The sequence below is a fragment of the Sitophilus oryzae genome, unplaced genomic scaffold, assembly GCF_002938485.1.
Source record: "Sitophilus oryzae breed Bouriz unplaced genomic scaffold, Soryzae_2.0 scaffold_809_pilon_pilon, whole genome shotgun sequence".
Lineage (NCBI taxonomy): Eukaryota > Metazoa > Arthropoda > Insecta > Coleoptera > Curculionidae > Sitophilus > Sitophilus oryzae.
Genome location: NW_022147427.1, coordinates 359,456 through 373,142, shown reverse-complemented (window position 1 = coordinate 373,142; position 13,687 = coordinate 359,456). Strand labels below are relative to the sequence as shown.

General features: G+C 31.7%; 1 protein-coding gene across 1 annotated transcript in view; it reads left to right on the top strand.

The window, feature by feature from the left end:
- LOC115888938 (5-oxoprolinase-like) overlaps positions 1-13,687 on the top strand; it is a 100,273-nt gene that overhangs the window by 37,418 nt on the left and 49,168 nt on the right. The window contains exon 9 of the mRNA XM_030908828.1: positions 9,522-9,765. Within this exon, the coding sequence (XP_030764688.1) occupies positions 9,522-9,765 (244 nt within the window). The remainder of the gene's footprint in view (positions 1-9,521; positions 9,766-13,687) is intronic.

Genomic DNA, 13,687 nt, shown 5'->3' with positions numbered 1-13,687 from the left:
TTTTCCTAAATATTTTCATTTACATGATTTAATCTGAGTAGATCTTTATTGAAATTTTATTGAAAATATTTGATAAAATCTAGGTGGCTGTGATATATCTGACGTTACTTCAACATAGCTGTCTAATTAGTCCAACTTTAACAATTAGTTATTATGTTGTGTCAGTTAGAACAAAAAAAATTCTCAGACATTTGCCGAAAATGGAGGCTTATCCTACATCAGAAAGAATTGATATGATTATATTAGTTGAATCAATTAATAGAATACATAAATGCTCCTAATTTTATCTAGTTTGTTTTTTTTATGGGGACATGTTAAAGACAGTGTTTACAAAACCCGACCAACTATTGTCGACAACATGAGAGAAATTTTTGTAGCTGCTTTTCGAGGTAGAATTCCACATACGCCTTTTAAAATGAGAAGATCTTTTGAAAAGAGAATCATTTTATGCAGTTAACAGGAAAGGAAGCATTTTGAGCATTTGATTTCATCTAACTAATTTTTGTCACATGTTTATAGGTTTATATCTAGTTTTAATTCTGTAATAATTAAAATATGTCTGAAACGTGTATTTTTTTAGGACCGTTGAGTATTTTACTCTGCAATCTTTAATTTTTGCTAAATTAGCAAAAGGTATATCACACAGCCACCTAGATTTTTTCAAATAATAAAGATCGACTGGACGCAAAATCATTTAGTCATAGTAGATAATAATATCAATTACAAATTAAAAATAACTAGGAAAATCTTTGTCTGAGGGGTAGACAACCTTAATAATATTTTGAAGATATATAAATTCCCCATTGAACACCGGAAAAATATACTGGGTGTTCCATTTTAGATAAGGGAGTAACTTGCTTTTAAAAGTGACTAATGTTCCATATTAATTTTGTCTCACCCTGTATAACTTTTCGGGTCAAATTTCAATTTGTTTTAATATACAATGGTTACTCTAATTAAATATCAGGCTATACAAGGTCAACTAAAATTTAGGTAGCTGTTATCGAAATTTAAAATTTACTCTTCATTTTCACAAAATGTGAAATATGTCAAAGTCCTAAGATTTTAGGTATGCTTCTTTAATAAAACTCACCTTTATTTTTTTCCTGGAATCCGAAAATAAATTAATATATAGGGCGTTTCATTAGAAAAAATACAACTTTGATGTGCAACTTTTTTTAGAGACACCCTGTATAATTCTATATATTTTTATAAAATGCTTTCAGTTCTACAACCTACATATGCTGTCAAAATTTCATTTCGATATAAACTACCGTTCTCCTTGGAGCTTCCACGGCGTATGAGAGGCGTCCACCATGTATAAAACACCGTTTATTTAATTCGTTAATGACGTATTTAGTAATACTAGCTAACTAATTTTGTCTGTAAGTGTCTTGTAGTAATTTATACAATGGAAATTAATACATAATAGAAAAGGAGAATCATATCTACGTCAGTTATAATGCAAAGCAGTTAAACATAAAATATAAACCCTTTATATAATTTTATTACGTACATTGATGCTCAGATAATGATTAATATATATTTTATTTGTTGTCGAATAATATATAGGGTGATTCGCAGCAATGATAGATTAAATCGCCGTTGAAAATACGTAAAGGCGTAACTCGTTTTTGGCGATTTTTCAGGAGAGCGATTTTAAGAAAAATGACTCTACTATTTTAAACATAAGTCTCGGAGTATTAAAATTGGGAGATTCAATTTTGGAGGCTATTTAACTCAAGGCAAGATTAATAAGAAAAACGATAAAAATTATTGATAAATATACTATAAAGGGTTTTTTAACACACTATTTCAGATACGCCTTTACGTTATGCGATTAACAAAACGCCCTTAACTTTTTATTTTCCATAAGCGAACAGTGCGTTTTAGAGATAAGCCTTAACGTAACAACTTGAAGAACATTTAAATTTATGTGCATTGATCTATCTAAATTTCGTCAAAATTCGAGATACACCTTTACGTATTTTCATCGGCGAAATGTTTGACGATAGTGTTTTATTTTAAAAGTAGTAGCATATTTGTTGTTTTTAATGGAACAAGTATATTATTAAAAACTTAATATTGGAAATTATTTTCATTTCTCATAATTTTCTTTTATACTAGCTCTCTACTATATCTAGCTCTAACAGTTTTTGAAGGAAAACATAAAACCTATATAAAATTGACAAAAACAGTCTTGAATAAACTTTGGTAAAATGTCTGTCTAAAGCAACCGGTTGAATATCACACAGTCACAAGGGTAGGGAAGATTAATGATATTATTTCCGTTTGCTATAAAATTGCTCAAATTCCTGCTTTTATAGTTAACAATACGTGTATTATTTAAAAAAATTAAAACACTAGAGAAATTGCTTTTTAATGATATATCAAGTTTCTATACCTAAAAATTGTAGTTTTTTCAGTAAAGCCATTTAAAATTTTGGCCCAATATGAGCCCGTATATCATAGAGTAGCGTAGAGCAGAGAGGACCGCGAAGCGTTCAAATGCATTAAAATAAACCGAAGTGGCCCCACATACAGCGTAGCATATTGCGGATTGACGCATATTTTCTCACACTGTGCGCACTCCTCCCTGCCATACGCTACGAGCTTTATGTTGGGCCATGGCCTAACAGATAATAATTTTATTAATTTTTTTTAATGAAAATAGTTATCAAGACAAATTTTCAGACTTAACCTACAAACACCTTTATTTAACTTGTTAATGACTTAATTTAGTAATACTAAATTTTTAAAATAACTTCAATGAAAATTAATCCAATGGAAATTAATAATAGAAAAGGAGTATCAAATCCACCTCAGTTATAATATTAACATATAGGTTGAACACAAAATATAATAGCTTTATATAATTACATTACGAACGTTCATGTTCAGATAATAATTAATATTGTATTTATTGTAGAATACTATATTGCGTTAACCCCTCAAAAGGCCACCATAATTAATTTTTCGATACTTATCTATTAAATTTCATTTGGTTCGCAATTCTATTGCGTTAGTGTTATATCATATTATTCTACGTTATTAAAATATCCAGGATGTCCGAATATTCCGTGGACATAGAACTACTACGTATCTTTGAGATTAAAATAAGTTTATTGGACATAATTTACCTATACAGGGTGGTCCGAATTGTATTCCGGAATATTATAAGCATTTTCTGCAGATAAAAATATGTAAAAAAGTTCGTATTAATGTATGTCCTAAAATGCTTAGTTTACAGAGTGTAGTTTCATTTTTATTTCGATTTTTTCGAAATAATTTCTGAAGTAACTTCAATATTTGGATGAAAATTGGTGTCTGTGAGTTTTTTGAAATTTGATTTTGTTGTCAATATGACTTCTACTTGTAGAAGGCGCCGCCTACCTATTTTTTAACTGGATTGAAGAGTAATAACTTTTTGTCCATATCTGTATAAAACTACTGAGTAAAAAAATACTTACGAAGTATTTTACGTAAAAAAGGTATCTTGGTAAAAATTGCTACGAGTAATGGTTCTCGAGATATTTGGAATCGAAATTATCAATACCTGTCATCGTTGACATAAATTAAACGTGTTGACTACATAGTTATTAGATTGTAACCATAAATTTGAAATGTTTTGTTATAAGAGTTCAACAGAAATTGTTTTATCATCATTTTTTTCGCAGAAAAGTTTATGACTAATTCAAAAAAATAACAATTTTCTAAATTTATGATTTCAGTCAAGTAACTATCTACTCAACGTTTGTTTATTTTTTATCAATAATGACATGCATTGACTATTTTCATTCTAAATATCTTCAGAACGGTTGCTCTAAGCGATTTTTACCAAGAGACATTTTTTACGTAAAAAGTCACGAAAATGTATATTTTTTCATTCCATAGTTTTATACGGACGATAAGTTATTACTCTTCAAAACAGTTAAATCACATATAGGTGGCGCCCCCTACAAATAAGAGCAATATTGACATTAAAATCAAATTTCTCATGTCAAAAAACTCCCAGGCACTAATTTTCATCCAAATATTCACGTTACTTCTGAAATTATTTGTACTTCTACACCCTGTATCTCCGAAACTAAGCACGAACTTTTTTACTTATTTTTATCTGCACACTTTTTACTTATTTTTGAGAGTTGTCAAACTCTTGCCAAATTATAGGTTATAATTTTGTGTCAAATTATATCAAATAGAAATAATAAATGTTTTGCATTTTGGACTGTGTTATTACGTGTGTTTCGTGATTTTTAAAATTAAGTGGAGGAAAACTCAAGAAAAAATTAAGTGTTGACCTAGACCATACAGTTAATATTCGGTGCCCAGAAGCCTCCCTGTCACAGTTTGCCAGGGAGTTGTATTAGCCAGAAATAAAGTTTTATACCATCTCGTATATGGTACGAAAAACTGGAGTATCTGTAAAATAACATCACACGATAGAAAACATACCCCAATTTTTTGGAATAAAACAATGCGATGTTCCGTTTTTTACAAGAGGTAAAAATAAAGTAAATACTTGGAGTACTATTTTACTGAAAGAAATCGTCGCGTGCGTCGCGTCGGTGGATTTGGAAAATATTTATTTTTATTTTTTTTTACTAACAATTATTTATGTAATAATGATAATGTTAAAGCACTTAACAAAACATGGTATACCAAATCTCAAAACAGTTCGCCACTTGGGTTCTTAAAATATTTTAAAAGTTGTGTTACTTTTTTAAAATTTGGTGCCCTCTAACGTACAAACGAGGAACTTTTGTATAGAGGTAAATTGTGTTCAATAAAGTGTTCAATAAACTTACTTTAATTTCAAAAATACTAGTAGTTCTATGTCCAGGGAATATTGGGACACTCTGTATACAGATTAAATAACCGAACAATGCCACACTCATGGATTTTATCTGAAAATCAAAATAGTTTCTTGTCCATCACGTTCCTCTGTCAGCTGTCAAAACGATTAAATCGCCATTTTAGGATGCCCAGTAAACGAGCCTCGACCATTTTCTTCCGCAACAATACCAATGATTCCGCAATTATTTCGCATTAATTCCCAATTCGCAACCCTAAACTTGCTTTCCTCCTCGCTCCTCGCCTAATTCAATTAGTAAGCGACAAAACAGATGGCGCCACAAAAAGCAACATCGCGAAATATTGTTTAATTTATGTAGGATGCTGATTAAAATTGTGCATGCGCTTGCAGCCAACAGTCTAAAAGTTAATGGTTCTGCCACTGGAACGAACTAAATACGTTTTATTAATGGGATATTTTTGACTGGACGAATGCATGACAAGGATTCCTGGAGGATAACAGTTTTTAATAATTTATTAATCAGGTTTTATTTTTTATGCAATGGAAATTAATACCGAATAGAAAAGATGTCTCCTATCCACGTCAGTTATAATTAACAAATCGTTTAAGCATATACAGGGTCGCTTTTATGTATGGAAACGGTCGATTATTAGGTAAAATATAGGAGGTGCCGCAAAAAGTTAAATACAAAAGTTATATGATTTTTAAATATCTATTAGCGAGTAATAAATTTAAGTATACTGTTTCGCTCATAAAGTCGTGGCACATCAAAGTTTCAATTTTTTAAATAGAACCCTCTGTATATTATTGCATATTACAATTTTTCCTTCAATTCTAAGCAAAAATCGAAATACACACAAGGTACCTCAAACTAACCGTTTCCGAGTTATTGATTTTGGAACATATCATTTAAACAATTTGATTTAATTAATTTCGATATGTTCAGTTTTATTTAACGATGCTATTCTGCCAAAACTGTGATACTTCATGATATTTGACATTAATTATTTATTAAGTTAACAGATATATAGATGTATAAAATGAGATTATATCAAGTCAGGAAATTACAAAATGTTCGTTTAACATTTCAATTCTTCAATTTATGTACATTGTGTATTACGATTATTGCTTAAAATAGAAGGAAGAATTGCATTGCAATAATATACAGGGGGTTTTATTAAAAAAAAGTTTGATGTGCCAGAACTTTATGACCGACCCTGTATACTTAAATTTACTATTTTTGAATGTCTGGAGTGCGGTAGACAGATAACATCACGTATCGGGCTTTTCAGTCACAGAAAAGCTCATGAAAGAAAACGCCTTGCGTGACCATCTTCTGATGCGTGTCAAATACTCGTCAGCGAGTAATGGCGGTATGTATGGTATGGTAAATTTACTAGTAGCTAATAGGCATTTAAAAACTGATTACAACAGTATCACAGTTTCGGCAGAATGGCATCATTAAATGAAACTGAACATTATTGAAATTAATAATTACATATATCAAATTGTTTAAGTCATATGTTCAAAAGTCAATAAATCGGTAACGGTTGGTTTGAGGTACATTGAGTGTATTTCGATTTTTGCTTACAATTGAAGGAAGAATTGAAATATGCAATAATATACAGGGGGTTCTATTTAAAAAAAAATGAAACGAAAAAAAAGTTCCACGACTTTATGACCGACCCTTAACAACTTAAATGAATTACTCGCTAATAGATATTTAAAAATTCTATAACTTTTGTATTTAGCTTCTTGCGGTACCTCCTATATTTTACCTAATAATCGACCGTTTCCGTACATAACAGCGACCCTGTATAAAATCTTTATACAGGGTGTCCCAGAAATAAGTGCAAATATTTTAACTGGTAGTATAGTTCAACCCCAGAAATACGCCTATGAGGTTTTTCGCTTGAAAAAATTAGAAAATGAAATTTTTGCAAAAATTTTTGGATTTTTTTAGTTTTTAGTTAAAAAACATAATTTCTTGTTAATATGTCAACATATTCTCAAAATTTTAGCAAAAAATAATTTTTTGGGAAATTTTCAAAGTAAAAGAACTCCGTTATTTTGGACTTATTTGAAAAACGATAAAGAGAAAATATGTATCTTGTATCGAGATCTACCGCCCCTTAAAATACTTGGACTTATTTGTGGGACACCATGTATAGTTTCATTACGCATATTTATGTCCAGGTAATGATTAATATATCTGGTGTTTCTCAAAAGTGTCTTCCTAACTTTTTTTTACAGATAAAACGAAATTTGGTATGTCAGTTTGTCAGTATATGACATAAATCGGGATTTATTGACGTATTCAATTACTTTCGGTCACTTCCTGTTTCACTGGAAATGACTATAACTTTTGATTTTTAAATGGTAACCCGGTGTTTTTTTATATTATACAGGGTGGCCTAACCAAAAAGATCTATATTAGGATTTTGGTTTGTGATTTTCATTTTATTTTTTTTTATAGTAACGCACATTTTGAAAACATTTTTGTCATCATACAGGGTGATTCAAACGCATTTTCAAACTAAAGATGTATATTTTTAAAGGAATACTATGTATTTTTATAGTTCAGTGCCTTTAATTTTTCATTCCAAAAATACCATAATTGCATATACCATATGATCAAAAAAAAAAGGCGTCAGCGATGGCTATAAAATAAAGATCATTCGAATGTCATCGATTTTCATTTTCAATTCAATTGGACGCCGTTTTTTTTTCGATCTTACAGTGGTCATCCTAGTGGCTTTTGAAATATAACTGTTTTTAAACTAAGTTTACTGCTTATTTAATGTTCTCGACAATTGTAAATTCAAAAAAATTTAATTTTTTAAAATATTTTTTAGCCGGAGTATTTTTGCAATATTGTTTGATATTTACAGGCTGAGTCAAAACTAAATGTATTTTTTTCCTCTATTTTAAATGAATCACCCTATTCTTTTTATCATAATCGAACGAAGTTTTGTTTAATCTTTTTATTTTATTAAGCACTTCCTATACATAAAATCTATATTTAATGAGGAAATTGTGTTTTTTTAAGTATAAAACAGGATTTGACTTCCGCTCTTTCAAGAGAAGATTACTAAAAGTGTCATACCTATCTACAGCAAAGTAGAAAAACCTTTTAGTTAACTCAATAATACATTTTTCACGTGGCGAATTAATAAATTTAAAAAAAATATTTTCTCATAATGTTCTGTACCTAGTCTATATCTAACAGTTTTTGAAATTAATGAGTCTTAGGTGATACAAGTTTTCAATAATTTATTAATTAGTTTATTTTATTTTTCACCGTTTCAAAGAATAAATAATAATTTTATCGTGGAAAGGATTATCGAGTTATCCCTAACCATGGTGGATGATCGCCATAATCTGTATTAAATTTATTTATGGACTGCAAACATGCAGGTTTTATTAAGGTCATAAATTCTCCCTTTTATGGTTACAATGTAGTTTGGCGCCTGTAATACACCTTATGATGTTATTTTTGAGGGAATCACTTTGCATTACTCGTATAAAATATTTTATTTATCTATAGGAAAAGTTACAAAACAAACTAATTTGTGTGTCACGGCCTCGAATTTTTACTCTCATGGCGCGTAAAGAAATTTCACTCTAAAAACCACCCATAAAAATAATTTTGTAGAGTTATTTTTAAAAACAAATGTTAAGTCAATAAAGGATATTTATTTATTCTATAAATATTTATTATTTGAGATTAAAACTCGGAATAAAATATAAATATTAGTTATGTTGTTATGGGATCTTTAAATATAATTAGACTTTTTTAACGACCTTTTTTAATCCCTTTAAGTTACCTGGTAAGAAATCTGTGCACGTACCACTATTGTTACAGGTTAATTCGTTAAACAAATATGTTACATAAATTAGAAACGCTAAAATTTGAATGGCATTACTTGGGTATTATTGGCATTATATTGAAATTAGTAGAAATTTTTTTGGGGGGGCATTGCTCGTGGTACTAGTGGTATTATATTTCAAAAACCTCAGTGGCGCAGGGTTTTTGCACTTCAGAGGCGGGCTGTGGGAGTTGTCGGAGGATTGGGCTACAGGGATGATTGCAGGGAAACTTTAAAAATATTAAATATACTTACTCTCCCAAATCTTTATATATTAGAAAATATATTATATGTTAAAATCAATACAGAAAAATATCTCACAAATGCTCAGCGCGGCTCTCATGACACTCGTAGGGCGGAACACCTCAGTATCCCTATACATAGGTTAGAAAGGTCTCGAGATGGAGCTAGATACTGGGGTGTGAAGTTTTATAATAAACTCCCGGATGGGTATAAACTATTGTCCGATGAGGTGTTTAAGGGTAGGGTTCGTGGCTGGTTACTTGAAACCGATGATTCGAGGGAGTTTCTTTCAAGTGATATACATATTAATCTCACTTGATGAAGGGCATTATTCGTGGTATTAGTGGTATTACATTGGAATTAGTTTGACATTAGTGGGGAATTAATTGAGACATTTTAGTAATTAATTTGAATTTTTGGCATTGGTTTACAGAAATTTGTCAGCGGTTTTCTCCTCGGTGGGAATTTCAAGTAAAAAGCATAGGTTGGCCGGTTGATACTGAATAGGCCGTGCTTTATAGTGAATAGTTCAAGTTGCCTGTCTTGTCTTGAATGTACTGTTCTATAGTATTACTAATTATCTGAATTTACAGGGTCCAAATTGGCATGGTTGTTCTGGTGTTCACACGCACATGACCAACACCCGCATCACGGACATAGAAATTGTAGAACGTCGTTATCCTGTGCACGTGAAAGTGTTCACACTTAGAAAAGACAGTGGCGGAGTCGGTAAATTCAGTGGTGGAGATGGAGTACACAGGGAATTGTTGTTTAGGGCTCCACTAATGCTGTCCGTTTTGACGGAGAGGAGAGTATTGGCACCTTATGGATTAGAAGGTAAGAAAAATAGTACCTAGTTCTATTCAAAACTAAAATATTTGTTTAAATCTGTTAAGTTTTTTGTGATAATAAATCATTTTTTTCATCATAATTTTTTAATCGGATCGATAATATGTTATTATTATGTCATGATTATGTCACATTATTAAGATAATATAAGTTAGATTGTAACATTATATTTTGTTAATTAAAGGAGATAGTTATACAAAACCTGAGGTAGCACAAATACAAGAGATAAGTAACTGCAATTAATATTTTACCAAGACAATTTTTTTTTATTAAATTCTTTAATTTTGGAGTTACAAAAATAAAATATCCAAAAAATGTAACAGGTTAAAAAAATAATCAAACTAATTTAAAAAAGCAGTAAATTTAGGTAACTTACAACCACACAATCTTGTGCCTCACAACCACATAACCAGTGTTCACTTTTATAAACATTTTCACTAAAATCACGAATACCCAATAGTTTGTATTTTTTCTGAATCCACAATAGACCTGAAGGATGATTGCTATTTGCGAATTATATTATGTATATTATATCGCGAATTAGATGTGTTTAAAAAACCGCATCACCCACCGACTAAAGGCCGATTCTCATTAGAGCAGCATCAAGCATCGCGTCGCAGCGCAGCGCGGCACAATAAAATGCTGCTTCCAGTTGTCTACATGTTATTAAATGACACCGTTCCTACTTAACCAGCGCAACGCCGCGCAGAGCAGCGCTTTACAAAGTAGCAAAATTTTTGTTCTTTCCAAGGCACTGGAACGCAGCATGCTGCTTATTAGCGCACTGCTCTGCTGCTAGCATCGGAAGGTTTTTCATCGAAATTTAGTATTCCTCTTAGTTAAACGTGTGTGTACAAGTTCAAATAACTGGTTAAATTTTTGAGGTGTCATTCTATAATATTTATAAAATTTCCTTTCATCTTCTTGAAGTCTCCCGAAGAAGGTTTGAAATTCGCTTTCCTCCAACTTCGCTCGAAATTTATCATGCACCCAATATCTTCTTTTCTTTTTTTTTACGTTTTGCTCATGTTCATGACATATGATTGATAAAAATATCATATCGTCTGAGGACGTAGTAGACGTCCCTTTCGTCACCAACATTATCACCAACTAAAATTATTTTTGCTGCTGGTTGGTTCGATTGCTGCTAGATGCTGTTCAAGTGAGAATACAATTTTAAAAACGCTGCTTGTGCTGCGCCGCGCTGCGCTGCGACGCGATGCTTGATGCTGCTCTAATGTGAATTCACCTTAAAACTGCAAACGGGAGACGTAATCGCGGCCAGAAAGTTTGCTGACCTGGGCTCGCGTTTAGCGCGGCGTTCAAGATGTAACCAAGGCATTACAGTATTACAATATTTTAAAGGGATGCGACGCATCACCCGCATCAATGGAGGCTTCGCCGCTGGTTGTTGACTACTTTTTAGAAACTTATTTGGTTTTAAAAAAATAAACTCTGAAGTATTATGGCGCTTATGCAAAGCAAACCGAAATGCTGCATTGAACTCCGAAAGGCTAATTTTAAATAATGGCCTTTTTCTAAATTAATTGATTCGATTTTTCATTTGCGCCCGTACAGCAAAAGCGTTTTCTCTTATTATGAGTCATAGCTGGAAGCGAATTAATTTTTTGCCCGGATTTTCTTTTTTTTTTCGACCATTTGTTCAAATTTGAACTGGTTAGATCTGATATTTAGTTTGATTTTTATCTTTCTGGAATTGGTTGGTTTGTGTTTTATAACTATTATTTAGTATGATTATTTTCTTTGCGATCTTTTATATTTTTAGTAAGATCTATTTCGTCAGTATTATTAAGCGACTGATAATACAACTAAACTTTTAGTTCGAGGGCGCGATTTTTAAATTCATTGTTGTCAATTATGGACATATTCGGCGCCGGCTTGACTAACTGGAATTTAAATTTCCCGTTAGGGATTCAGGTGGTAGCTCTGCTGTAAAAATGTGAAGTTGCCACATTTATTTATTTATTTTCTGACAATGTCATTCGTTTTGACACTCTAATTAATCATTCATTGATTGTTTTGGAATACTATAACGTTTTCTAAACACTACCACTGCGAACGGCAGCTTTTCATCGGAGAGCAGTCGTGGATACTGTATATCACTGGAGAAAAACTAATTAACAATAAAAAATCAAAAATATAAATATTGGGCGCCAGGCATGAACAGAGAAAGAAAAGACAGTTGTATATTACTTAAAATTAATGACTATATTTATTCATGGATTCTGTTGATAGTAAATGACATTGTTGAACTCTAGTAATTATAGTGGTTATATGTCGATGAAAGTTATATTAAAAATAGTATTAAATATGTTCTATGAAAAAGACTACGGAAAAATACAATATAGATAAAGCTATAGGAAAATATAAAAGGTAGCATTATTTTATTTAATTTATTATCTTTTATACGATGTTAAATCTGACATGTTGCAAGTCGTAGATTCTAGAATCTATGTCCGGTAATTCATCTTTAAACTCACGCAATTGATATATACAGAAAGTAATACTATTACAAGATATATTCGTAATGAAACCTAAGATCTAAATCATATTTTAAATACTAAACTGACATAAAAAGGTTAACCACCACTAGATGTAAAGTCTGTACGATATTATTCAAGACTGAAAATGTAAACATAAAAACCAGAACTTAAATCTAAACTTAGCTGTTCATTCTTGAGGCAATCCTGCTTCCAAACAGTACAGCGTGACTGTGAGACTTGTATCTCTGCACTGTCTCTCAGCTTCACTGTTGGCCAATACAACAAAAGAGGCCAGGATGAGGACACCATAAACTAATACAGCCGTAATTATCGACTAGGCTTAGAAATAGGAACGAAGCAGTATGGGGATTACGCTAGACCCATACTGTGGGAATCTATACATAGGATAAACTATCCATACATAGGACATCCCTCCATAGGACACCTGTCCATAGGAAAACTGTACATGGGAACTACTACCCCTACATGGGATATTGTCCGTACCTTGGACCCTAAAAATACGAAACTCGTGTTTAAAACCTACCTAGGTGTAATAAACACAATAAACCTACCTCGAAATACCTCCGAGGGCTCAATAATAAACAAAGAAACTGTCCTTTCTTCCATTTAACATTCTGGAGGACAAAAGAAAACCAACGTGCCAGCAAACACCAAATACGAGTTGAGTCGAGCTAATCCAAAACTCTACCCTAAAAATACTCAGTAATAATAACGAATCTAAAAAAGACAATATCTCGTCTTTACCTGTTGCCTTGAAATAGCAGCTGATTCAGATTATGCAGCAAGATTTAAATAATTACCATTTCTAAAAGTCGGGTTACTGATGGCGACAGAGCGGCAAAACCAAAAGTGAGGTTAAAGCGCAGAGAGACGCCTTGAAACGATGTTGACAGCCCTCCATAGAGCAGCGAAACGATCACAGGGTTGTCGACTAGAGAACGTTAAAATTACGCCAAGCGTGTCAAATAAATTATCAGGCCTGAACGATACGGAATCCGGTGACAATATCCCAGACATCATATATCATATACAAAAGACATGTAACGAACTAAAAACGTTACAATAATTTAAGGTTAAAAATGTTTACTAGCAGATCTTGAAGCCGAACATTGTCCTTTTTAGAACCTTTTTTAGTGCGAAGTGTACAAGATAGCTGAATAGCTGATGCAAAAAGCTTACCGTAATTTTATTAGATTATTTTAAACGGGAAAGCTGTAGTAATGGCCCTTTATATCCCTTAAGTGCTGTTAAGGAGGTGACTTTTGTTGATGTAAATAATAACTGTTTATATATTTATAATTTATTTATTTTTATTTCTTAAAATATTTTGATTAAAAGAAAATATGTAAAAGTGGGCAACGCTCTGCCGATCAAGCGTAATCACG